At 48.9% G+C, this 24,061-nt stretch overlaps 13 protein-coding genes across 13 annotated transcripts; 7 read left to right on the top strand and 6 right to left on the bottom strand.

Moving 5' to 3' along the window:
• Nucleotides 1-514: 514 nt before the first annotated feature.
• On the bottom strand, nucleotides 515-1,034 carry TRIVIDRAFT_57919 (uncharacterized protein; the record flags this gene model as incomplete). The annotated part of the gene is made up of 2 exons (XM_014096910.1): nucleotides 515-887; nucleotides 940-1,034. The coding sequence occupies 2 exons, from the start codon at nucleotides 1,032-1,034 to the stop codon at nucleotides 515-517; spliced, it is 468 nt and encodes a 155-aa protein (XP_013952385.1).
• A 328-nt stretch (nucleotides 1,035-1,362) lies between these two features.
• On the bottom strand, nucleotides 1,363-2,283 carry TRIVIDRAFT_159155 (uncharacterized protein; the record flags this gene model as incomplete). The annotated part of the gene is made up of 3 exons (XM_014096909.1): nucleotides 1,363-1,455; nucleotides 1,546-2,006; nucleotides 2,076-2,283. The coding sequence occupies 3 exons, from the start codon at nucleotides 2,281-2,283 to the stop codon at nucleotides 1,363-1,365; spliced, it is 762 nt and encodes a 253-aa protein (XP_013952384.1).
• Nucleotides 2,284-3,255: 972 nt separating this feature from the next.
• TRIVIDRAFT_45249 (uncharacterized protein) lies at nucleotides 3,256-5,124 on the top strand (the record flags this gene model as incomplete). Its single annotated transcript, XM_014096908.1, has 2 exons — nucleotides 3,256-3,979; nucleotides 4,037-5,124. 2 exons carry the CDS (start codon nucleotides 3,256-3,258, stop codon nucleotides 5,122-5,124), a joined length of 1,812 nt encoding a protein of 603 aa, XP_013952383.1.
• A 446-nt stretch (nucleotides 5,125-5,570) lies between these two features.
• TRIVIDRAFT_121953 (uncharacterized protein) lies at nucleotides 5,571-5,988 on the bottom strand (the record flags this gene model as incomplete). Its single annotated transcript, XM_014096907.1, has 4 exons — nucleotides 5,571-5,591; nucleotides 5,659-5,686; nucleotides 5,765-5,872; nucleotides 5,936-5,988. Coding segments are annotated over 4 exons (210 nt in total), but the record flags the coding sequence as incomplete, so codon positions are not given.
• A 681-nt stretch (nucleotides 5,989-6,669) lies between these two features.
• Nucleotides 6,670-7,595, top strand: TRIVIDRAFT_89233 (uncharacterized protein; the record flags this gene model as incomplete). The annotated part of the gene is made up of 2 exons (XM_014096906.1): nucleotides 6,670-6,945; nucleotides 7,064-7,595. The coding sequence occupies 2 exons, from the start codon at nucleotides 6,747-6,749 to the stop codon at nucleotides 7,117-7,119; spliced, it is 255 nt and encodes an 84-aa protein (XP_013952381.1).
• Nucleotides 7,596-7,937: 342 nt separating this feature from the next.
• On the bottom strand, nucleotides 7,938-9,984 carry TRIVIDRAFT_45119 (glycosyltransferase family 22 protein; the record flags this gene model as incomplete). Its single annotated transcript, XM_014096905.1, has 4 exons — nucleotides 7,938-9,035; nucleotides 9,091-9,510; nucleotides 9,561-9,819; nucleotides 9,884-9,984. 4 exons carry the CDS (start codon nucleotides 9,982-9,984, stop codon nucleotides 7,938-7,940), a joined length of 1,878 nt encoding a protein of 625 aa, XP_013952380.1.
• A 566-nt stretch (nucleotides 9,985-10,550) lies between these two features.
• Nucleotides 10,551-12,224, top strand: TRIVIDRAFT_67382 (uncharacterized protein; the record flags this gene model as incomplete). Its single annotated transcript, XM_014096904.1, has 1 exon — nucleotides 10,551-12,224. The coding sequence occupies one exon, from the start codon at nucleotides 10,551-10,553 to the stop codon at nucleotides 12,222-12,224; it is 1,674 nt and encodes a 557-aa protein (XP_013952379.1).
• An 878-nt stretch (nucleotides 12,225-13,102) lies between these two features.
• TRIVIDRAFT_89230 (uncharacterized protein) lies at nucleotides 13,103-14,630 on the top strand (the record flags this gene model as incomplete). The annotated part of the gene is made up of 3 exons (XM_014096903.1): nucleotides 13,103-13,390; nucleotides 13,458-14,198; nucleotides 14,258-14,630. The coding sequence occupies 3 exons, from the start codon at nucleotides 13,211-13,213 to the stop codon at nucleotides 14,522-14,524; spliced, it is 1,188 nt and encodes a 395-aa protein (XP_013952378.1).
• A 785-nt stretch (nucleotides 14,631-15,415) lies between these two features.
• Nucleotides 15,416-15,811, top strand: TRIVIDRAFT_226291 (uncharacterized protein; the record flags this gene model as incomplete). Its single annotated transcript, XM_014096902.1, has 1 exon — nucleotides 15,416-15,811. The coding sequence occupies one exon, from the start codon at nucleotides 15,416-15,418 to the stop codon at nucleotides 15,809-15,811; it is 396 nt and encodes a 131-aa protein (XP_013952377.1).
• A 575-nt stretch (nucleotides 15,812-16,386) lies between these two features.
• TRIVIDRAFT_44614 (uncharacterized protein) lies at nucleotides 16,387-17,197 on the bottom strand (the record flags this gene model as incomplete). Its single annotated transcript, XM_014096901.1, has 2 exons — nucleotides 16,387-17,028; nucleotides 17,084-17,197. The coding sequence occupies 2 exons, from the start codon at nucleotides 17,195-17,197 to the stop codon at nucleotides 16,387-16,389; spliced, it is 756 nt and encodes a 251-aa protein (XP_013952376.1).
• Nucleotides 17,198-18,423: 1,226 nt separating this feature from the next.
• Nucleotides 18,424-19,095, top strand: TRIVIDRAFT_216756 (uncharacterized protein; the record flags this gene model as incomplete). Its single annotated transcript, XM_014096900.1, has 1 exon — nucleotides 18,424-19,095. The coding sequence occupies one exon, from the start codon at nucleotides 18,467-18,469 to the stop codon at nucleotides 18,800-18,802; it is 336 nt and encodes a 111-aa protein (XP_013952375.1).
• Nucleotides 19,096-19,650: 555 nt separating this feature from the next.
• TRIVIDRAFT_118059 (uncharacterized protein) lies at nucleotides 19,651-20,930 on the top strand (the record flags this gene model as incomplete). Its single annotated transcript, XM_014096899.2, has 3 exons — nucleotides 19,651-20,038; nucleotides 20,119-20,695; nucleotides 20,762-20,930. 3 exons carry the CDS (start codon nucleotides 19,651-19,653, stop codon nucleotides 20,928-20,930), a joined length of 1,134 nt encoding a protein of 377 aa, XP_013952374.1.
• Nucleotides 20,931-21,214: 284 nt separating this feature from the next.
• Nucleotides 21,215-23,920, bottom strand: TRIVIDRAFT_45092 (uncharacterized protein; the record flags this gene model as incomplete). Its single annotated transcript, XM_014096898.1, has 2 exons — nucleotides 21,215-23,221; nucleotides 23,279-23,920. The coding sequence occupies 2 exons, from the start codon at nucleotides 23,918-23,920 to the stop codon at nucleotides 21,215-21,217; spliced, it is 2,649 nt and encodes an 882-aa protein (XP_013952373.1).
• Nucleotides 23,921-24,061: the final 141 nt, after the last annotated feature.

Here is a 24,061-nt window from a genome sequence, read left to right as displayed (position 1 = left end):
ATTACACTGAACCCGAGTTTTTGGATGCTGGCAAGTGTATGAGAATATTCTTCGAAATTTCAGTTTCTCTCGTTCGAAAAGGTAGATTTCAGAGGTAGATGCCCAAGAATTTTTGATAAGCAATTGAATCTGAGCTTGGAATGGAAATTGACAGAGGCATAGATGTTAACTAACGCCGCCTGTCGCTACCCTAGACCACATTAGCAAAAGCATGTTCCGGGCCCAACGAAAGCCAAGGCTTTCTGAATAAAGATACAGTTTAACGCTGTTTTGAGAGAATCAAGATGACCTTAGACAATAACTGCGTTATACCTGCCTCTTAGTCACTGAACCAATTCCGGTTTGTGCGGCAATACCCTCATGCCAGCTACTCCTCCTCACCGGTCGTATTGCTAAACAGTCTGTATAGTAAAATTTACGCTACCGATCACTCAAGAGATGATCTGCTAGTATTACTGTCTGTTAACTCTTGTGAAACTTATACGGAACTATGCGCTTATATGGGGGCTACAAACTACCAATGCTTTTCGGAGATATCCACCTCGTTCACATCAACGCCGTCCTTAAACCACCGCTCATCATCAGAAATCTTGACGTCGTTGCCGCTCATCTGCCGCTTTCTCATCAATCCATTTTCTGCAAACGTCCAGTCTTCAAGACCATATGTCCGCCACCATTGACCCGCCTCATCATACCACTCATACCAAAACTGCACAGCGATCTTGTTGTCCGTAAAAGCGAAAAGCTCCTTACGTAGTCGGTAGCCGTTTTCTTTCTCCCATTTTTTGGTCAGAAAATCCTTGATTGCATCTCTGCCCTGTAGGAACTGATCACGGTTGCGCCAGATTGAGTCCGGGGTGTAAGCCATCTTTACACCATCAGGATTCCTATGATTTGTCAGCTAGAACACGCCTACTTGGCCCAAATTATTTTGGCTACCTTGTATTCCATGCATCTTGAGCTGCCTTGACCTTTTTCTGTGCTGTTTCAGCCGTAAACGGGGGGTAAGGTGGTCTTCCTTCTTGAACCGACATGGTCGTGTCTTGGGGACGACTGTGACTGTGAGAGCAAATTTACTGAGGTGGAGATACAGTGATGTTGAAAGCTAAACAACCGAAGAACCATTATTGCGTTCTATAGTGTTATATATGTAAATACCCCTCAATTTATCCTAAAGTTGATACTTATTATGTCCTATAACTGCCGTCCCCACTCACCCGATGTGCAGTAAGACCTAAAGCAATCTATTGAGTTTGGACTATGTCAATTCGATTGTTCATATGCAACCAATATGCGCATTGATAAGATCAATCCCAGTAGCTTCCTTACCAACATGAAATTTATTCCTGTTGTATTAAAAAATTAGGGGATGGCTTGTCCCTCCGCTGCAGCTCGACCTGCTAAACTATGCAGTTCGTTTCGAAGAAAAGTGCCGTTGAATTCAATCATCTCACTCTTCCCCTGGGATCCGAAAGAGAAATATTAGCTTCTAACGAATGAACCCTTGGGAGAGATAAAAAATAATAAAATGAAATCTATACTTACACTCGTCGTTCGCACAACGCTTTCTCTCGTCTCCAGTGCAGCCGCCCAGTCGCTCCATCCTTGAACATCTTCACGAACAAATCGCCTGAAATCTCTGACTATGAAGTCTCGCACGGCCCAGGGAGCTAAAGCAGCATCAACGAGACTGAATTGATCGCCAAAGAAATATAGGCCTTTGGCCTTTTTAGAGATAGTTGAGAGAAGGTTTTTGAACTCTATTAGAGCGGACGATTGCTTTTCTGGCTCGTTTGGCTGAGCTTGCAATAGTCGAAAGAATGCCGGAACAACTTCTTTGTTGATGTAGTCAATCCATAGCCTAGCGATAGTTCGTTGGTATGGATCCTCTGGCAGTAGTTTACTTGATCCATATTCCTCGTTTAGGAACTCATTGATGATGATAGAGTCATGGAGCGGCTTGCCATCTACCTGAAGTCCAGGTGTTAATCCCTTGGGAGAAATTTCTGTTCAAAGAGTTAGTTCCATTAATAGATAATAAGAAGACGTGCGTAGTTTGAATCCATGTAAAATACCGAGAAATGAAGCCTCTTTGAGATATGGATTGACTTCTTTATACTGGTAAGGGATACCAAGCTCTTCGAGGACAACCCATGAGCGCTGTGTGAATGGGCAAAACCACCCTGCCCAAAGTACAGTATTGGCTGGCTTTTCGTGTTTTTTAATCGTTTCAGCTGCCGCTGATGTAGCGACGGGGTGGTATTTTGGGACTGCCTTTTGCATGATTGCTTTCTTTGCCAGTCGTGAGATGCTTGTGGCTGGCTTTGACATTCTCTCTGATTGAGCTACAAATGCAAATTCAACTCATTTGATCGAACAAATTAAGCTCTGCGCCATTTATATATGTTTGCCAAGTCTGAGATGATTCCATACCTACAGTATGGGAACAAGTTCACTGCATCCCGTTATTCCGAGTTGCGTTATCGCAGCAAGCTCATAATTCATGGCGTCACTCTACACGGTGATCTATTTATCCTCAGTTTGCGAAAAGACTATCCCTCTTGGTATAGAATCGGAATACTTGTATGCTTATTTTTGCCACTTTTGCACCGATTCATAATATCATCAGCTGTTGAAAGGTGCAATTCCACATGGGGCGGATCTGTGATAGAAAGCCATAAGGTAAATGCTGGTATGGCTTCAAAGCTTCAGCCAATCAAGAGAAAATATCCACAAATAACCCCGAATTGAATGCGGCCCTAACGCGTTATTAGTATGGGATGCACAGCTAGTGTTAATGTAAGCTCGAGATGGAATCAGCGTTCTTGATTAGTGATTGTGTTCAACGTGGCCGACAGCAGGATTATTAGCTTTTTAGCACATTACCATGTACGTCAGTCGGGAAGTTCCAATCTTTGTGCAAATGAGCTGTTTCTAAATTCCGAATTGAGTGCGGAACAGAGTGCCGGGAGGCGAAATTGCTTAGTATAAAATTATGCAGTAAATTGTTGATTAGATGAGTCCCTTGAGGTGGGAACGGACGTAATCGCCTTGGCAACTAGGTCGCTATGTATATGAAGCAGAACTGTCACCAACTATAATATGAAGCGGCTGGGCTCGTAAAGCAATTGATGCAATTACTGCTACCACTGCTACTTCTTTCCAGAGTACGGAATATATGCTATTTATAAAGTAGCTTGCGTATCTCTCAATAGGTTCCCAAGAAGTTTTTTAGCCAGTCGTTTCCTTATCAATATGCCGTTCAAGAAGTCACATACACACGGCCGCCATGAAGGCGAGGTGGCTGTATACAAAATGCTCAAACTCCCCATCAGCGGTGATCCCACGAGCTCTGGTCTTCCCATGAATCATGCCGTTCGTGCAATGGAATCACCTCTTGTGGCTCTGGGAACCCTCGACAACAAAGGTCAACCATGGACGACTGTCTGGGGCGGAGAAATCGGCTGCACAAGGCCGGTGGCAGAAGACGTGCTGAGATTTGATAGCAAAGTGGACACCCTCCACGACCCAGTCTTCAAAGCCTTATTCGGAAGTGATCAAACCAAGGCCGGTCATGCAGTGCCTCCAAATGGCGAGAAAAGAAAAATGATGGCAGCATTAACCATAGATTTAGAAGGACAGGATCGCGTCAAGCTTATGGGCAACATGCTTGCAGGCATAGAAGGCAAAGACGGGAGAGTCAGGCTCGCCATGGACATAGAAGAGAGTCTTGGAAACTGTCCCAAATACCTCAACAGAAAGGAGATTGTACCGAACGATGCCCATCCTGTATTGATGCCACAGGGATTACCGTTACCTCAAGAAGCTGTGGACTTGATCGGCAAAGCAGACACATTATTCCTGTCAAGCACTAACGGAAAGTCGATGGATACGAATAACAGAGGTGGCCCACCTGGCTTTGTGAGAATTATTCAGAATGACGAAGAGGGAGTGGTACTGATATATCCGGAATGCGAGTGTTTATCCCCTCTTTAATTTCGGTTTAGACATAGACTGACCATGTTTACAATCATAGTCTCCGGCAACAGATTGTATCAAAGCTTGGGAAATCTCAAAGTAAACCCAATGATTGGCATCGTCATTCCTGACTTTATAACCTCCGACGTCCTATACCTTACAGGCTCTGCAACCATCTTGGTAGGCAAGGACGCCTCCGATTTGCTGATTAGAACACAACTGGCCGTTAAAATTAACGTCGCGGATGTTATATTCGTGCGATCTGGTCTTCCGTTTCGCGGAATCCCGATAGAGTACTCGCCGTATAACCCTCCCCAGCGATATCTTGTCACCGAACAAAACGAGAGCGCTGCAAAAGCATCGCACAGCAACATCGACATCTCTGCTAATTTTTTGTCTCGAGAGACTATCACACCAACAATCAGCCGCTTCACATTCAAGCTCTCCTCACAGAAGCCAATTCCGAGCTGGCATGCTGGGCAGTATATAGCATTGGACTTTGCGCCACAGCTGTATCAAGGATGGTCTCACATGAGAGATCATGATCCACAGAGCTTGAACGATGACTTTATTCGAACTTTTACTGTTTCCAATACCCCGCAAGATACTGAGCTTCAAATTACCGTCAAGAAGCACGGGCCTGCTACGAGGTTTCTTTGGAGGCATAAAGCCGGCACTTCCTTGAAGCTGTCTGTATTGGGGTTCGGCGGGCAAGAGTCTTTTCGTATACCCATTCAAGGGGCCTCGAAGAAATCACCGCACTCTATCTTTATTGCAGCCGGGGTGGGCATAACACCACTGCTTGCGCAAGCCCCAGCACTCCTCAGCGCGGAATCGGATGTCGACGTGCTCTGGAGTCTTCGTGGGGAAGACCTGAACTTGGCAGTAGATTCGTTTAAAAGAATTGACGGACTGGCAGCTATCACAAAGCTTTTCATCACAGGTGATTACTTTGACAGTAAGCTGGCTCACGAGGTTCAAAGTTTAGGGTCAGATATCGCATTTTGGCGAATGGGTGAAGATGATCTCAAGGCGTTGAAGGGAGAGCAACGTAAATTCTTCCTATGTACCGGGCCAACGATGCTGCAAGGGGTGAAAGAGTGGTTAACAGGAGAACAGGTTGTTTGGGAAGATTTCGGGTATTGAGAAGTCCATAGCTGCCAGGCATCGCTAGTTGATGTTGTAACCACCGATTGAGCGCTGTAGTATTGATCACAAGGACCCATGATTTGGACATGTTGACAAAAGAGCCATGGGATTTTGCCCAAATGCGGCGTAGTTATGTATTATCGTCTTATATACACCAAGCTCCGCTTGAAGAATGAAAAGAGAGGAGTCTGTTACTGCAGCTTTGCAGCATCAATGAATAACCTGTCATTCTGTTCCACGCCAATTAGCAAACCAACAAAAATGATTACCACTATGGGCCGAATGTGCTCAGCTTACACTTTGATCTTCTCTATCTTACAAAACTCTGTTATCCGATAAAAGTCGCGTATATGTTTACACGAACTATCGACCGATGTCCTCGCTCTGGGGAACCGGTTGTATTCGTCTAATAGCGGTAGAACAGTTCACCAAAGCGTACCTCTTTCCTTCCTCCTCTTTTCCGTCTATTTAGCTCGTTAGCGCATCGTATTTTCGTATCAAAACTGATACCAGCGATTGGTCCCGACATACCCAAGCCTGTTTGCAATCGCGATACGCCCTAAACCACATCATCAGCTTCCTCCCTACACTATCGAATCAAGCTGCCATTGACACAGCTCAGGCGTTCAAAACATACTGGAAATACTCTCCGCACATCGATTTGTCGCCGTTATTCCGATACAAGCATTTGTAACTGCGCTGCGCCGCTTCCTGACAAGGATCGTAGAATTCGCTTTTGGATTTGCTGCGAAGTGGCCGATTAGCATGGCGCAGGCCTGGAGAGACGTAGATCGTGCGGCCGAGTTACCTCTCAAACTTTTGCTTTGTCTCATCGGTCCAGGGACCTTCTTTGGAGTCCTGTGACGGCGTGGCCATTTTCCCTCTTGCTTTTGGCTGCGATTTTGTATATGATGTCGCTGGGAGAGGGCGATGTTGAAGTCGGATGAACGTCGGCAGCGCTCGATATTTTAGTGATGGGTTTGGGTCTGGCCACCATCACTTTACGTCATATTCGGGTGAAACTTCGCATCTGTAGAGTTGCTATTCTTCAAGGAGCTGGACATCTCTCAGGATTTCCATTTTTGGGTAATGAATTATTTGGAACTTCAATGGAAAGCAGAACCTGAAAAAGATTTCAAATTTTGTCTCGTGGTGATGTGTGATCAACCGCTCATCTGTCTTGACCCCCATAGCGCATCCCTTTCAGCATATTGAAGCTCCAGTTTAAGCCTCGCCGTACCCAGGACAAACTGCAAATGCTATGTAGGAATACTAAATACTCTTATTCTATCTCACCAACAAATCGCGTACAAGTTGATAGTATCAGTGGAAATGAATGATTTACAGTTGATCTACATTACGCTGCAGTCACCTGACCCCAGTCGCAGACTCGCCAGCTCCGATAAGCTCCCTTATCGCACTAGCTCCCGCGAAAAGAGGCCAGCTTGGACATGACGCTGATTCGTCTCTCCGTCAGTCGCGAGACAGCTTCAACCACAAACCAACTACCAATTTCACGTCTTCTCTCCCACTCTCTCCCCCGGATTTAATACAACTAAAGGGAGAAGAATTACACACCCCAACACAGAGAAAGACAAGGAAGGGAAACACCATCCAAAATGCTCTTCCTAGGCAATCTCGTCTACGTCCTCTGCCTCCTCACAAACGCCCTCGCCATCCTCTCCGACGACCGCTTCCTCGCACGCATCGGCCTCTCCACCAGCACATTCGACCCTGCCTTTGGCGCCGGCGCAGATGCCAACAGCGTAAAGGCTAAACTTGTCGCGCTCATTGCCAGTGTCCGCATGGTTATGCGACGTACGTCTTCCCCCTTCTCCCTGCCACTCGACTTGGAGCCCCCGGCTGTTATGCGTACACCTATAATCCAGGAGCTATTGGGAGGGTAATGGAACAGTCATGCTGACACGATAAATAGCGCCCTTGATTATAGTCAACACATTGATCATCCTATACGAGCTGGTGCTTGGCTAGACGATAGGCTGAAACCCTGTACGATATTTCGATTCCGAGCACCGCATGCGCTCACAGTGGGCGGTTTCATGGTAATAGCGACATTCCTCGAATCTCGAGAGCATAAGCAGGCTTCTATGCGGGACAGCAAAACGGCGCAGCATGCAAACGAATGATATGATTATTGCGCGGGCGATCTCTTGGATTTAATAGATTTTGCATGGGTTATTCGCCAAGGGTGGTAGCTTTCAAGATTTCATAGAGCCCAACGCCATGTCTTTATGGATACCTATTGGGTATCTTTGAAAAGAAAGACTTCACGAGAAGTGGTGTGGCTACAGCTATATGATATGAGCAACTGCGGCACTACGTCCTGTCTGGGGAAACACGGGGTGATGCCTAATGCTGGGGCTCGAGCACTTTGCAATCTTGCGGCATACATTCTCTGCGTAACTCATCTCATACATTAGTTATTCTAATTATACTCCTCATACCACAATGAATGTTGAATCTGCATCAACCTGTCTAGTGTGAGAAACCAGCCAAACCAGTACCAAATGGAGAAATACAATGGCTATGAATGAACTAAATAGGTCGATAGCTCTTTTGGACTAGACATCTGTCCATGGGAAGATTGCATATTCGAAAGAATACGGCGGGGGGAAATAGAAACGTGGGTAACATGATTAATCATAAGGGGGTGGGCGGGTTGAGGAATAGACAGACACAGTAGAGCTTAACGGTTGAGCATGATCCCTGTTGATCATTTTTTCCCCTAAAAATTTAGCCTGCCTTGACTTGCCAAAGAAACCGCGTTGTATTTGGGAAGACGAGCTTCATCAGCCCATCATCATCTGGCCGGGAGACATCCACATGCTGGCGGATCTCTTCTTGCGCTGGAGAAGGCAATGTCGTCCCCACTTACGCCTGTACTTTTCGGGGACGGCGTCGATTTCAGGAATCCACAACGTCCGTGCCAAGAGGTGCGTGTTGGCGGCGTCGAGAAACTCAACGCACTTGACGACCTCCCAGTGGTTCTTGTCTGCAATGTAATCCGGTTCCCTGCGCGAAACCGACTTCTTTCTGAGGGGATATTGGGTGTCCACCAAAAACGAGCACATTCGAGGCTCGATGTACTTGCCCAAATCTTCTTGGTTACGGTCATTCAGACCCTTTGTTGGCAGCCAGGTGCCGCTCCAGAAGCCAAAGCCAGTCCCGGCTTCAGAAAACTCGCCAGGCAACAGGCCACGGAAATCGGAACGCAGGAACTTGGCATGCATATTACGCGGCAGGAAGTAGGATGTTGGGAAGCGGTACCATTCCTTTCCGAAACAGACATTGTCCTCTTCGGCTCCAAATGTATTTCCTGATCCATCTCCCCAAAGCGGAGAATAGATTTTGAGAGGGGCCGAATACGCATTGTAGATGCCGTATATGCGTGAAACGCCGATGTTGATAGAGAGGAGGAAGACGAGGCCGACAACGAGCAGCTTGAGACGGCCCGAGATCTTTCCGATCAATGTCGCAGCGTTTGAGGATCCAAGAGTATATAAGATGATGTGCACCGATATGGCGGCATTGAGGGCTAGGAAAGGGTAGGCCGGGTACATGAACCTCTCTTCCTTGTGTGGCTGTGCGGTGAAGATTCCTAGCCACATGTAAAAGGGCATGACGAAAACAACAGTACGCATCCCGCTGGAGAAATTTTGCGAAGACCTGGAGAAGATTTTCTGCAGGATGAAGAGTGGTAATACCAAAAGGGCGAGAACGAACCAAACGTTGAAATTCAACGCGAGATTCTTGAAATAGAAAGTCCATGGCTCAGTTCCATAGAGATCAGGGCCGCCGGTTTTGGAAAAGATGTTGTATTTGACAATATTCCATGAGACAACCACCGATTTCTTGTAAAAGAACAGGTTGATAGCATAGTCGAGGAACTGGTGGCGATAAGCAATTACTCAGTACATAGGCAAGGGAAATGAGACAACTCACCAAAACCAGAAGACTAGCAATGACGCCACGGCCAAATCGAATCACCGCATCGATAAGAGAGGTTCTGTCACTGAACGTGACCAGAATGAGCTCTTCAAGGATGTACGGCGCACAGAGGGCGGCGGCAAAGGGCCAGCCAAGAATACCAGCGACGGCGAACCAAGTTATGCCTTGCCAGGTCTTCAGACCACCCCGCCAGTTCATGAACGATGCAGCGCCAAGCATCCCCATGTACATGGCAAAGCTGGAGGGCAAGAAAGCCGCACTCGCGTGAAAGTTTCCTGGGCTGAGAATGGTGGCGACAAGGAAGAGGACGCCGACCCTAGCATTGACAGCCAGACTGATTCCCTGAAACAGGACAGTCTGGCAAATGGCACAAAGGAGCGCCAGGCCGTAGCGAATGAAGTAAAATTCGGACACCTGAGTAGTTAAGCCGGCAGCTCATCCAAACAGACAGGACGAAGACTCACCTTGGTGGATTGGGGCAGTATTCTGCGCACATTGCCCACAATGGCATGAAGGGCTATGTAAAGCCAGCTTCGGATAGCATAGTCTGGTGAATACTCCCAGGTCTGCAGGCCGTAGCCATGTGAGAGATAATGCGCCGGCTCCCAGTAATTGAACGTCTCGTCACAATCCTGGATGGGCGCAAACAGGGCCGCAATCATGCTGGCGCTGAAAAAGAGGTAAAAGGCCGATATGGGCTTAATGCCATATGCGCTCGGCCGCCTGTTGATTCACGGACACGAATTAGCCGCGGCGCTCTGCTCTAGGGCGTCTGTGTGAAACATACTTCTTCTTTGCATGGCTGGCATCGGGATGCTCGTAAGGCGCGGGAGTGGCCTTCTTGCGCTCGGGCTTTGAAGCCACCTTGGAAGTGGTTTTGGGCGCCATAGTCGCTGAAGCAACAGTTGGATGGCTCTGGCGAGATGTTTTGTGTTGTTGGGGTCAAGATCCACCCGCAGCGAAAGAGGATGGCGGTGAGTTGTTGAGCCTCGGTGGCTTTCGGTGAGGTGAGCCCACCTGTTCCTCTTGCTCTTTCACCTGATAATTCTGCTGTTCGCGCTGGAGGCTGGTAGAGGCTGGTGGTGGGCTGAAATGCAGCGAACCATTCCGACACCAGCCTGGCTCGCCCCACATACCGTGCCGAGACGCCATGCTATGGCCTGTGCTATTCATTTTTTTTTTCTTATCTGATAATGATCCAAGCATTTCTTCGTCTTTGCATTGCCGCAGCACTCAATCAACCACGTCGAATTCGTATACTCGACTCTCTACGATCGACTTGGGTCAGTATCTTTTTTTTTTAATATTATTTTTATATCACGAGTCTATTTTGTTTAGAGCGGCGACTCTATCATATCGTTACGTCACCTTCAGACTCTCGAGAAATCGCAGAGCCGTTCTCTCTGCTCGGCGCAAAACTCCATCTTCATTCCACACACATTCTCGCCGTCACCATGTCGGGCTTTCAGATTCCCGGACTGGGCCAAGCAAAGGCAAATGAAGTGCTGCCGCCTCTTCCAGCCGATCTCGCAATTGCCGCCGCAAGCGCTGCAGAAGAAGACAGCGAGATGCTTGGCGCAAACCCATCCACACTCGAACCAGCATCGTCAGCTACAGAACACCACAGCGAAGCTACCAAAGCCACCAGCTCTGACCCAGATGCCATGACAATTGACAAACCCGAAAGCCCGCCTTCCTTGACACACGCCCTCGAAGCAGCCCTTGGCGGCCTAGACAGTGCCGACGCACATCGACCGGCGCCCGCACCTGAAGAAGAGCCTGTTCCTTTGCAACCCGACCAAAGCGAACACCCCGAATGGGAGATCGATTCCTCTCCCTACGAGTCGTCAGACTCCAGCAGTTCTGACTCGTCGTCCGATGATGACGACTCTGACAATGAGGGCTATGAACCTCTGGGCATTGAAGAAACAGCACGGCTTCTGATGGAGACAGAGGGAGGCTCTGATGATGAGGGAGACAGAGGCAAGGCTTCTGGGTCCGGATACGTGCGTACAAAAAATGAGCTTCCCGACGAAATCATTCCCAAGCCGGACGTTACAATCACTCCCGAGATGGCAATCGAAGAGCTCGGTGTCATAGAGCACATCGTCGAGAATATCATGCTGATTAAAGCATTTACCCCCGGAGAATACCAAGTCTTGGACAGCGGATCTGTCTTGTGCAATGCAGAGAGGGTTGTCATCGGGGCTATCGCGGAGACCATCGGCAAGGTGTTGCAGCCGATGTACACGGTAATGTTCAACTCAGCAGAAGAGGTGAAAGAGTTTGGACTGGAGGTTGGAACCAAAATATACTATCCTGTCGATCATGCATCATACGTTTTCACAGAGCCTCTGAAAAATCTCAAGGGCTCAGACGCCAGCAACCTTCACGATGAGGAGATTGCCGATGAAGAAGTCGAGTTTTCGGACGATGAGAAAGAGGCAGAATACAAGCGATCACTGAAGCAGAAGAAGAAGGACAAGTGGAAGAGCTCTGGCGGGAAGGAAGGCAAACAGCCTCACCCGTTGCGCCAGGAGATGTCGGCAGATGGCAGCTTGAACTACGATGACGAGGATGATGGTCCGTATAAGCCGCTGGCCCGGCCTGTTGGATATGGCGCGGGTCCCTCGTCGATTGAGAACCATGACCCTTCTGCAAGATCAGGTTTCCCTAGAGGAGGCCGGAGAGGAGATTCACGGGGTAGAGGTGGTCGCGGAAGAGGATCCGGTCGTGGTGGGAGAGGAGGTTTCAGCCATCCTAGGGATGGATACTCACTCCCTCCTCAAGGCAGTCAGAACCCTCAATCAGCTGCACCTGCGGGCAGCTCATGGAACTTCAACCCAGTTCTTCCCACCAACTCCGCGCCAGTTCCATCTCTTCCTCAATTTGGCTTCCCCCTTCCTGGCTGGCAACCACCAGCACATGGTCAGCCAGCACCTTCTGCGGTACCGCCACCACCACCAGGCTGGCCAGGGTCAGCCCAAGGACAGGGCCAGGCGCCTAATGGCGGAGCATTCGTCAATCCCGCATTCTTTGCGGCCTTGATGAGCCAGATTCAGGCGCAAACTGGGCAGGCGGGGTGGAACGGCCAGGTCCCACCGCCTCCTCCGCCACCTCAGCAATAGCGGATGCAGAAGGCGGCACATAGCATATAAGATTGGGAGTTCTTCGTGTGAGATAGAATTTGGGTTGGGAGATTTAGGCGTTTAGGTATGGCTTCATGAAGTGTGGGCTTGCTGCTCACCCAATTGGATTGACGTTTAGACTTTTTCCATCGCGATGTCGCATAGGAAGGTGCTTGTACTTGTAGATGTGTTAGCTAGACCAGACACACTGTGAAATATGCAGCATGCCTGGTAATATAACATGGAAGTCAGTACCAGGTCTTGTACCATTATGTGTTTGCTCGTATTTTATGGGAAGGGCTATCCAGCACACCAGCGATTAAGAAGAGTCCTAAATGTCGTAGCAGGACACACAGGAAGATATTTTATAAACGGTTCCTTAAGTATCTGCTACTATCGCTACTTTCTGATACTATCGCTGTTTTCTGATACTATCGCTGTTTTCTGATACTATCGCTGTTTTCTGATACTATCGCTGTTTTCTGATACTATCGCTGTTTTCTGATACTATCGCTGTTTTCTGATACTATCGCTGTTTTCTGATACTATCGCTGTTTTCTGCTACTATCCATACACTCCTCTAATACATGTCATCATTGCTATCCAGACAGCTTGAAATTTAAGAAACGGAATGCTGAATATCCAACTTTGGGCAGTAAATAGCCACTCCGTATTTTATACTGGTCGAAGCTCTCCTCCGATAGCATCACGACGCATTACCGATTACGGCAAGGGGGGGCCCTACCCCAATAGTCCCCTTGCAACTAGCCCAGCCCCCCTGTAAGACGGTGGGGATCTGTGACCTACTTCGTGCCTAGGCAGGAACCTTTGATCGCATCACCTCGCGCTCTCTTCCCGTCTCCCCGTTCTGGTTATCTCCATCTCTCCCTCTTCCTCCATCTCGAGAGCCTGCGCAGTCTTCGAGAAATACCGCTATTAATCACCATCATCACCATCATCGTATTATTACACCATATCAAATCACAATGAAGTTCTTACAGACCTCTCTTATCGCGGCCTTGCCAGCCGCCCTCGTCAGCGGTCGCTTCGTAGTGGAGAACGAAGGTGACAATGTTGTGCTCGATGAGCCGGCCAAGTATCTCATCGAACTGAGCCCTGGAAAGACGCAGTGGGTGACTGAAGAGGACAAGTGGGATCTTAGACGTGTATGTCCATCTGTCCGAGCTTGTCTGCAGTATTGACATCCTCAACTAACTGCTTAATTCGGGGTAGAACGGCCAAAACTTCATGGATATCACCGAGACACAAGAGCTGGGCACTCTCCGAGCCAAGGCCCAGGCTTCCGTCGAATTTCCCCAGAAGTGTGTGAAGCAGAAGGAGGTTGGCAAGCTGGCTAGTCATCTGACCAAGGACGAGATGCGCAAGAATCTCGAGAAGCTGACGAGCTTCCACACCCGATACTACAAGTCCGATTACGGCCGACAGTCATCTGAATGGGTCTTGGAGAGGGTCAACCAGATCATCAAGGATGCTGGCGCTGATGATACTGTTACTGCCAAGCACTTCGCCCACTCATGGCCGCAGAGTTCGGTCATTGCGAGAATCCCTGGCAAGACCAACACCACTGTCGTCATTGGTGCACACCAGGATTCCATCAACCTGTGGCTGCCCTCAATTCTGGGTGCTCCTGGTGCCGACGATGATGGCAGCGGCACGGTTACCATCATGGAAGTCTTCCGTACGTTGCTTGGAGCCAAGGACGTTGTCGGTGGCTCTGCACAAAACACTGTGGAATTCCACTGGTACAGTGCTGAGGAGGGCGGTCTGCTGGGCAGCCAAGCCATTTTCCAGTCGTACGAGAAGGAGGGCCGCGACGTCAAGGCCATGCTCCAGCAGGATATGACTGGCTTCGTCCAGGGAACTGAGGATGCTGGCAAGCCGGAGAGCGTTGGTGTCATCACCGATTTTGTTCACCCAGGCCTCACTGCCTTCATCAAGAAGGTTATCGAGGAGGTAAGCTAATTATCATGCTTGGAATTTCTGTACATTGCATTGCTAACGTTCGTCTACAGTACTGCAGCATTCCCTGGGTGGAGACCAAGTGCGGCTATGCTTGCTCTGACCACGCCTCTGCGTCAAAGGCTGGTTACCCTTCGGCCTTTGTTATCGAGTCAGCATTTGAGAACTCGGACCAGCACATCCACAGCACCGATGATCTCATCAAGTATCTGTCATTCGACCACATGCTTGAGCACGCCAAGATGACTCTGGGCTTGGTATACGAGCTCGCATACCACGACTTTTCTTCAACAGCGGCTGAGGAGCCTTCAGAATTGTAAATAGTGTGATACTACATAACCAATTGTCGATGCCAGAATGGTGGAGATTACTGCCTACTGAGCATTGCTAAGAATAATAATTATTATACAAAACAATTCGCCTTGTACTTATAGCTTGATGAGTCACGCGCCGAACCTTTTGAGTTGAGCCTAGAGGTTGAGTCTAGAGATTTCCTTTGATGTTGTAACGGCATTTCTCTTGTATCAAGAATCTTGCTTTCATCTGAATATTCATTTGCATTGCTCTGCGGCACATGCCATCGCATGGCTTGCCTCTCTTAGAATGGATTCTAATTATCCACATCACCAAATGTTAGGTACCCATATCAAAGCCTAGGTATTGAGCCGCCGTTTGATTGGGAAATAACAACTTCCAAGCCACCAACAACCCGCCATGTAATTGTAAAAGGATCATGAAGAAGAAAGTGCTTTTAGTCCCCATAGAGGATGAGACTGAAAGGAAAAGATGGGACAAAGATGGGAGACAAAACTCATTAAAGAAAGTGGCGAAGAAGAGAGTATGCAACATTCCCATAACAAAGAGCACGTGAGAAAAATAGACTAAGGATTATGTCTTTAAGAAAATGGAATCGATTCCTTTGGTCGACAAATGGCAAACGAACGCTGCAGCTGACGAGCCCCGTTGGCAGTGGCACTTGCAGCCGGCTGTTTGAAAGTAAAAGGCAAGGTTATAGCCTCGCACATGGAAGCTTCCGAAGAAAAAATAACTTTTTCCAACAAAGAAAGAGCAAGTCCTTTCTAGATAAATTCCGGCTCTGGTTGAGAACCCAAGGTAACACAAGTTAAATATTTCTCTTCGTCCAGCAGTTACTCTAAACAGAGCACTTTTAATTTACCCCGAGCTGATATCGAAGCCTGCAGTTTAGCAATATGCGTCCACAGAGTATTCACAACGCCACCGAAGCCGCTGCGCCAAGTTCCTGCAGGAAGAGAGCTCTTCGGGTAGAGGACGAGATGCTCGATAATGACGACTCCAAGAGGCGCCGGTATGAGCACCACAACGAGCCTGTAGCTGGACCCTGCGGCAGCAGCATGCATTTCACAACCACTCAGCCTGCCTTGGAGGTATCGGATCACCGTGGATGCCCCCATTTTTCGGAACAGCTAGTGCGAGGTCGCACACGGTGGCGAGAAGGGAGCGAGCCGCCGAACTGGGACTGTCGGGAGTTCCACACGCGTCGTACCATGATGGCGAGCTATGATGATAGCGTTGGAACAGAGAGGAACCCTCATCATAACTCTGCTGAGACGGATGCGTCTTCATGAGAGGAGCCCGAATGGGCACGACTGGGAAGGCGGAGGTAATATCTTCGGAGGAACGAGTTTGATATGCGTATCTCAGAGCAAGATCGGAGGCTGCTTTTGTTTTTTTATGTGCGTTGAATTACCACGAGCAATGATTACTGTCGTCGCGCAGACGGGGGACAGCTGAGAAAGAAATCGATGGGAACGGGAGGAACGCCTCATACAGCACCATCAATCTTGCGAGCAATTAGCATCCAGGAGCCAACCACCTTGGTGCACTACAGTTGAGAGATTTCGGAGACACTGTAATGGGGGATGTTGATCGGTATGCGGCCTGCATAGCATGTGATCTCGGCGTCGATACAGGGCTCGGTGGGGGGTTCATCGCTTTGGTTTGAGTTTCGCTATTGGCGTTTAGGATAGAGGACGAGCCGCGCATCAAAGCCTGATAGAAATTCACACAATTTTCGATTTCGATTTGCATTGGGCTCCGGGTTCATCGCAGCTTTGACGTGAGAGAAGATATTCGGCCTCGCCTATGTAGGCCTCTTCTTCTTGCTTGTCGGTGATTGCTGTTGTCGAGTAGGTTATTCGTCTTAAAGACCCATGTCATCATCGCTGAGATCGTCATCCATGTCTTGACCATGTTCTTCCTCCTCTTCACGCCGCATGGTTTCAGCACTTGCACCAATCTTGCGAATGCCTTCAGCTACACTGGCAACGAAGCCTCTGCTCTCAGCAAGCTCCATGGCCCCGACGCCTCGAAGGCTCGTGACGCCTTCGCCGTGGCTTTCAGGCTGTGTGATTTTGGCTCTCATCTTGGCGGATCGGGCTTCTTGCAGGTCTCTCAAGAGGGAGCGCACTTCCGAGGCAGACGGGACATCATCGCTGGCGTGTGCGAGGATCATCTCGGCGAATTCGAACCAATGGTACGGCAGGGCTCCTGCTGGCGCTGCAGACGTGCAGGACGGCAGAAACGGAGGCGACAGAACGATATCGGTATCTGCAGTATTGATTCTTCTCGAATTGCCTCTACTGTCGGCTCTGACGGGCGGCGGAGGGGGGGGCGCCCAATCCTTGACATCGATGGCGGTTTCGTAGGTGACGATTTCGCGAAGGGAGTCGGGATGGAGCCATGCCGGGGGCACAATGTTGGCGCGTCGCTGCTTCTTGAGGAGGATGGCGAGCCAAAGAGGCAGATCGGCTCGGTGTGGCGGGCGAAGCTTGGGAGTCGAGCCCTGTTGTTCATGAGGTCAGAAGACGGAACGAAGCTCTCTATCCGGAATGGCTGACCGAGAGAAGCTCAATGCTCTCGAGGCGCTGGCGGGGAACTACAGTGACGAGCTCCATTTCGCACAGAAAGGCCGCCTCTGAAGGCACCAGGCCTAGGGGGAGAGGCAAAGCCATGGCTTGTGTCGTGTCGAGGTGGATGTTAATGGCAATGGCACAGGGTGATGCTGTGCTCCTAAGCTTCGTGTCAGTGGTGTTGAAAATGTCGTGCCCCTCCATACAGGAATGCGTGCGACCCACCCGCCACATTTGGTACCTGGATTATTAGTTTGATGGGTAGATCTCCCAAGATCTCGCCACCTACCCGAACTGACCTTCATAATCCCACCTCTATTTGTTCAATTGCCACTTCTATAGATGTCTTACTTTACATCGAGCTCTCACTAATTACCATCGTGAGTATGACATATTTTACAGCTTGGAAATATTCATCTGTAAACTTGAGCTCAAGACTGAAGCAGGAATTGCCATCATCATTTAGATGACTTATTAGTCCGCTGTCACATCCTGATACCGACCAAGAATCTGGTTTCAACTGGTGACCTTGATAAGTAAAATTAAGAAGCCCCGGAGCCAATCTCAAGAGGACTAGCCATAGTAATATAGTGGTAGTATATCAGTTTGTGGACTAAGCGAAGCACTGACGGCCGAGGTTCGATTCCTCGCTATGGCATTCTTTTTGCTGTTTTTGCCATTGTTCATGGCGACGACAATGCGTGGGTAGAGGGTATATGATAGAAATTTAACAAATCGAAAATATGATACTAAATCGAAGCACTTCCGCACCCCTCTAGTACGATTCGTGACTCCATAGAAAGATGTGAAATGTATCTTTGTTGGCTGATGTGGAGTTTTCAACAAGCTTCTTTAAAAATCGGGCATGCTAACGATTGCCAAATATTCTGTACTTCAGCTTACCTGCTATAATTAAAATCCGATGCATACTTTGGGTAATTGTAAAAAGTTGGTCACCATTGTGCGTATGTCGTCAGTTTGAAACTGGTGACGAGTTGCAATAGTGTGCTGAGTGTTGAGTGCTGAGTGTTGAGGGCTGTATTAATCTTATAGAGAAGTATCGTCAAGGCCTGCAGGCATTGTAGCAAGCTCTCGCAATTAGTAGTTGAAACTTTGACATTATTTGAAATAAATCTCTGCTATAATTAGATCTCTTCCGCCTTAATCTAGCTTCGCTAGCTTGTGTTGCTGCTCAACTAAGCTTACCTATCCCTGGATAACAAGAGCTCGATGCTACCACGCATGCAGTAGGTAGGTATTTAATGGAGCGGAACTGGACACTCAAAACATAATGCAAATGACCACTACTTCACCTCTTACGCCATATTTGAGATTTCACTTAATATTGTATCCTCATCAAGACTCTTCATCATGCCGTCCTCCATCCCTCGCGCCACAATCCTGGCCTTTGGCATAACCTCGTTTGCGTCGGGAATGGCTTCACTCATCTCGCCGAGTTTGATGATTGAATCCCTCAACTTGCCTGCAGGCGCTATACCAGCCGTCAAGGGCAACGCTCTGGCGGCCATTGCCATGGGCATTTATTACACGCTGGCCTCGTACCAAAACAACACTGCCTTCTTTATGGCTACCGTTCCGATGAGGCTGCTTACAGCGACGGTGTTCTGGGCGCAAGATTGGAAGGCCGCGTCGATTTGGGAGGGCGCAGGTGCTGTTTTAACTGCAGCTGCGTTGTTCTTGTCATAGGATGATGCTTGAGGAGCTGAAATCGAGATTGTCACATCTCAAGCCCACATTCGCCTAATGGAGCAATGATTCTATACTACTATTTTTGCTTTACAATGCCCGAGATCATCCGGTCTGACTGCATTTGATTTTGTCTTTTTATTTTCTCTTCCCTCATGGAAATGAGTCCTTCAACGTGAGTCATAAGAGACTATTCTGGATAAGGAGGACGGAAATTCCCAGGTGGAGTTGGATACATCCAATTGGAAGGTGGAACAGTGCGGTTATGATGCAGAAATACGAATGTTCAACTCATCTCATGGTAAATGGCAGTGAGATGATAGGAGAGTCGTGAGGCCATGTGATGGACAGCTTCGCGCAAGAAGACAAAGCCAAAAAAACAAGTAATATGTTCATCAAACAGAGCATGTGAGGCCCTAACCACCTGCTAGCAACAAAGAAAGAAACGGGCTTCAGCCTCACACAGTGCCAAAACATGGCTCCTCCGTCACAAGACGGCCACTTTACGCGCGAATTGTGTGCGCGAAGCCCTCGGCACAGGCCAGTAAATCTCTCCTCATGGCTTGCGCCCGAGTCGTGATTGGCTGGAGATAGCTGAATGAATCACACTGTGTCAGGAGGGTCGCGAATGGGCACCTTGGCGATGCAGATATAGGGAGCAACGTCAGCCAGATAGGCAAGCAATCCATGCTGCTGCCCCATCGCCGCATCTGGCCTTCCCCTGATCAAGCCGTCGACCGATATAGGATTGATATCCCGTCGCAAAGGCCCGTCCAAATAGAACAACTCGACGTTCCATCGACTTCACTTCTCGATTCGTCTCTGTGAATCACAAAGGCATCGTCACCATGGCCATGTACAGCGCTGTCCCGCCCCCTTCGGAGACCCCCCCTCCCAGCCAGCTCACGGCAAGCATCATCTTCCCAGCTGCTCCGGCATCCGGCACCGCCATCGACATCGAGGCCTGGACCATCTCGGCGCTTCAATCGCTGAGCGTTTCGCCCATTGCCCGCGGCACCGGAACCCCTCTATCGATCCCTCTCGATGCCCTCCCAACGCCCTCCAAGCGTTCCGCCAGCCGACAGCAGGTCAAGATCACAGGCGCTTCGGAGGAAATTCAGGTAACTGTCGTTACTCCTCCCCGCAGACCGCCGTCTGCTCGGGATAGCCAGAAGCACAGAGAGGCCCTCCTCAAGGGAAAGGAAGGTAGCCGGCAGCGTCGGCGATGGGAGAATGGTATTGAATACTGCCTTATCAGACAAGTTATGAGCACCTTAGACACAGGTCGCTGATGATGAGGGGTTCCCCCCCTACAGATCGTCTTATGCATGTCCCCAACGTCCAGCCGCCCGAGCCCGTCGACTGGGAAGTCCACCCGACACATCCCATCCATCGAGTCCCTTATCAGCTCGCCCAGTTCTGGGACCACGGCGTGCGCCAGCGCATTCAAGACAAGACGGCCAAGCTCCAGGCCGCACGCAAGAAGCAGCAGCTCAAGGCCGGCAGCGCAACAGGTCTCGGCGTGGGCGAAGTGCCGCGCGACCTGCGAGAAGCGACCAAGCGCAGCCCGGTGATCCGTACCTGGGTCAAGGCCCTCGAGGAACCTGTGAGGCAGTACATGGTCGACGAGCGTCGGAGGCGAAAGGCTGAGGACCAAGCCAACGATGACAATGATGACGATAGGGACAGCGCCGCGGAGGAGATGGACTCTGATGATGAGGAGATTGTCTTCGTCGGCCGCAACGGCAGAATGAGGGACTTGCAACAGAAGAGAGCTGCTGCAGCTGCGGCTGCAGCGAGATACAGGACCGCCCACCGAGAAGTGTCACAGGAGACGGTTGATTCAGGGCTGGTGTTTGATTCCTTTGGCGATGATGAGAGCGCTGCGTTCAAGTGCGTTGCCCCCTTTTCTTATGGTACACTGTATGTGTTGAAAGCTAACCTGATATCCATCTCCAGGCGGTGGCTTACGCATGCCATCTCGGACTACTACGGCCTGACATCAAGGTCGGTCACCTTGGCCAATGCGCAGAGGGTAGTGTATATTGGGTTGAAGCAAATGCCACAGCTGAAGAAGTCTGCTCCCCCCATTAACCAGCTACCACGACCGTTGTGGGAGATCTGCTGAGTCTAACCAAAGATCGACGATGATTGTCTTTACAGAGTAAAGATTGTGGAGACTTGGGTTACACAGGACCTCATACCTTCACATGCGGGTAACTTCTTAAGTATATTGTTTTACTTGACATATAGTTCCGTTCATTTAATACATCTAGACGAATAGACGTGGTGTTGGGAGACAATATGCGTACATTTTACTTCCTCGTAGAAGCCACATATTCTTTCGCCAAAGATCCTCAGGTCATCGTCTCTATCCCCCAGGACTGATATCCGAAAGATATGTTGAAGAGATTAATTTCCCCATCTTCGATCTAATGCTTTTGCTGTCAGGAGCAACAACTTTTCTCCACCTAGCAATGGTCCAAATCTAACAAGCCGTTCTGACACTTGCATGTTGAGAAACAGGGCCAGTCCCGATACTCCAGCCTGTTCGAAAAGCGTCTTGGAAAGTACCTTGGCAGCAGTAACATTCATACCCGCTTGTCTGAGGAACATTTCCCACGGAGTGTCTTCAGAAGATAGAAATCTCGATATTGCTCGAGATTTAGCAGAATGTTGGCACATAAAAGTCAGAACCCACGAAGCCATTGTGTCTGTAGCTCCGGGGATAAAATGTACATTAATATCCCCATCTAGCGCAACCGCGAAACTCAAGAAATCGGCATAAGCTGCTAGATCTGATGGAGCCAGTGTCCCCATATATTCTCCCCTGGATTGCGACTCCGACACCAGGACGATCAGATTTTCATACCTCTGGCTCACATTCTTCACGCGTTCTCGTAATTGGGCTTGAGACTGCGAGCCTGGAAGAGGCCGCTGCCTGACCTTGAGAATATTCGTGATGATGATTCCCGTACCAGGTGAGAGGGATATATCAGCTTCAAAACTCAAAGGCGAGGGAGACCCTTTGGGCTGAGCAGCCCCTGGTAGCCAGACTGCTGTGCCGTGACGCGAAAAGTCCATATCAATCAATTTCTCGGGAGTCCACATATTCTCCAATCGTCTCAATATAGGCCTAGCAAGATCAACCGAAATGATAAAAGACGCCTTCTCGGATGGTATCTCAAAGTTAGGAATCGGCGCCAGAGGCATCTCTTCAGCCATCGATGGAGGTGCCGCTCCGGAATTGCTGGTTGCTGATGCTTCGTTCCCAGTTATAGTTGGTGAAGTACCTGTGCGTTGACGCATTAAAGAAGTATCTGTATTGAGACGCGGTCTTTTGATGCCTCTGAGCTCCATAAAGTTATGGAGAAGGATGCTCGTCGCACTCGTGTCGTGGGAATTCGGTAAGAGCCTTGCGGCCTCATCGTCGAATTTCCTACGAATTGGATGACTCGGATCTGTGAAATCCTTGTTTTCTGAGATATTCGTTTGGTTTGGTTGCTCTGAGTTGATCCTATCTAGGCTCCCAAACTGCTGAATGCTAGCCGGGGGCGATGCGTCCGCTTCACAGTCTAATAAGAAAGATGATTCGATTTCTTCGTCGTCTCGAAGGCATAGGACATCCAAGTCTGGATTTATCAAAACGAAGTCAATGCTACTTAAAAGAGAGGTAGGTTCATAGGAAAGATATTTTGTAATTATGTCATCCGGTACTGCAACTTCATCCACCATTATGGGCTGCCGTTTCTCCAGCGGAAAAACTGCCCATCTTAGAGAAGTTTCTGATATTGGATCCCGTGGGACTGGCAGGAGATCAAAACAACGAGACTTGATTTTCCTCAAAAATGTAAAATGTGTCTTCGCAGTGAAATGGTGAATAGCCCATTCGGGGGGCCGGATTTCGAAATCAAGCAGAGGGACGGAAATACGAGATATGGAATCATCTTGATGGACACGTTCTTGGTTCACCAATTGGTCAGCATAATAACGTCGGTCCTCAAGCAGTGTCATGAAAGCATCATCAAAATGTCCCATTTGCTCGAGTGAGTTGGAAACTTCCTCGCCATTATCACCAATCAGAGGCAGGCAGATATCCGTGAAAACATTGCCTTCATTTGAGGCATCAGAGCTCATATGGACGACAGGAGCTTCAACTTTGGCCTCTTGGATCACAGTGTGGCACGTTTGAATGAGTTGAGGTAACTCTCCACCGGATGGTGATGTCATGAAAGTGGACGAAATAATAGGATCTGAGTCCATGCCGTGTTGAATAGCTTCGATGGTAGCTCGGCCAGGGCTACTTGGTTCAGACACAAGATCAATAACTGCCACGTCTCCATCAGGAATGAACGGTGCGTCGTCGTCGGATACTGGAGACAAGGGGGGCGAGAGAGGATCCAGGCAGCTGTATTGATACTAAAAGTCCGTCAGCTACAGTAGACAACGGCGATCCGAGTAGCAAAGTTGACTCACAGGCTTGATTTTTGCTTGTTCCAGAAGTAAATCCTTATATTCTGAAGCTGTCAGGGATTTGCTCTGTTCTCGCACAAGATTGGTGGCGGTATCTGATAAAATCGGTTCATCTATGTCCAGTTCTCGACGTAGAAGCTCCCATAACTGGCTGAGCGAGGGAGGGAAGCTTAAACCTTCATCCATATCTGTTCTTATGCTAGCCAGTGGAAGCCATTGCTTGCAAGGATTGCCGTATCTCTTGGTATGAACCTGGTGTAGGTACTCTTGGAGATCGCTCTCAGAACATGGTCCCAGGTCGAGTTCGCTTACAGGGATAAAAAGTTCTTTTATAAACGTGTTGGTAGCTGATAGGAAAATTTTTGATGGTGAATCGTGTAGAAGCTTCTCGAGACTCTCCCGGTATCGCTGATGCTCGTCAAATACATCTCCCGTCAGCTGCGGTTTTGGGAGAGGCACCATCTTCAATCCCAGCTGGGTTATAAATCCATCGTTTCCGGTAGTCTCTTTCGTGCCCTGGATATCTGTCACATGAGATTGAAAGGTAAACGGGTGCCGTCTATGGTTTCTGAAGCAACCCTCGCGTCGGCCATATTCGTCTGCGGTTTCCGTCCTCTCTATAGGCTCACCTGGTGCTGGTGTCATGCTGGTATAGATGTTTATTTATGCCGTAGTACCTATGTCTGTGGGGCATAAAAGAGGCTTTTGTTGGTATAAGAATTGTGATGTTAAAGCGAGGCTGGATGATTATTTTGAATGCTGCAAAGTTATTGTAGCCGTAAAAAT

This window comes from Trichoderma virens (genome assembly GCF_000170995.1).
Source record: "Trichoderma virens Gv29-8 chromosome Unknown TRIVIscaffold_87, whole genome shotgun sequence".
Lineage (NCBI taxonomy): Eukaryota > Fungi > Ascomycota > Sordariomycetes > Hypocreales > Hypocreaceae > Trichoderma > Trichoderma virens.
Note: the sequence above shows the minus strand (reverse complement) of the source record. Positions and strands in the feature narration are given on the sequence as shown.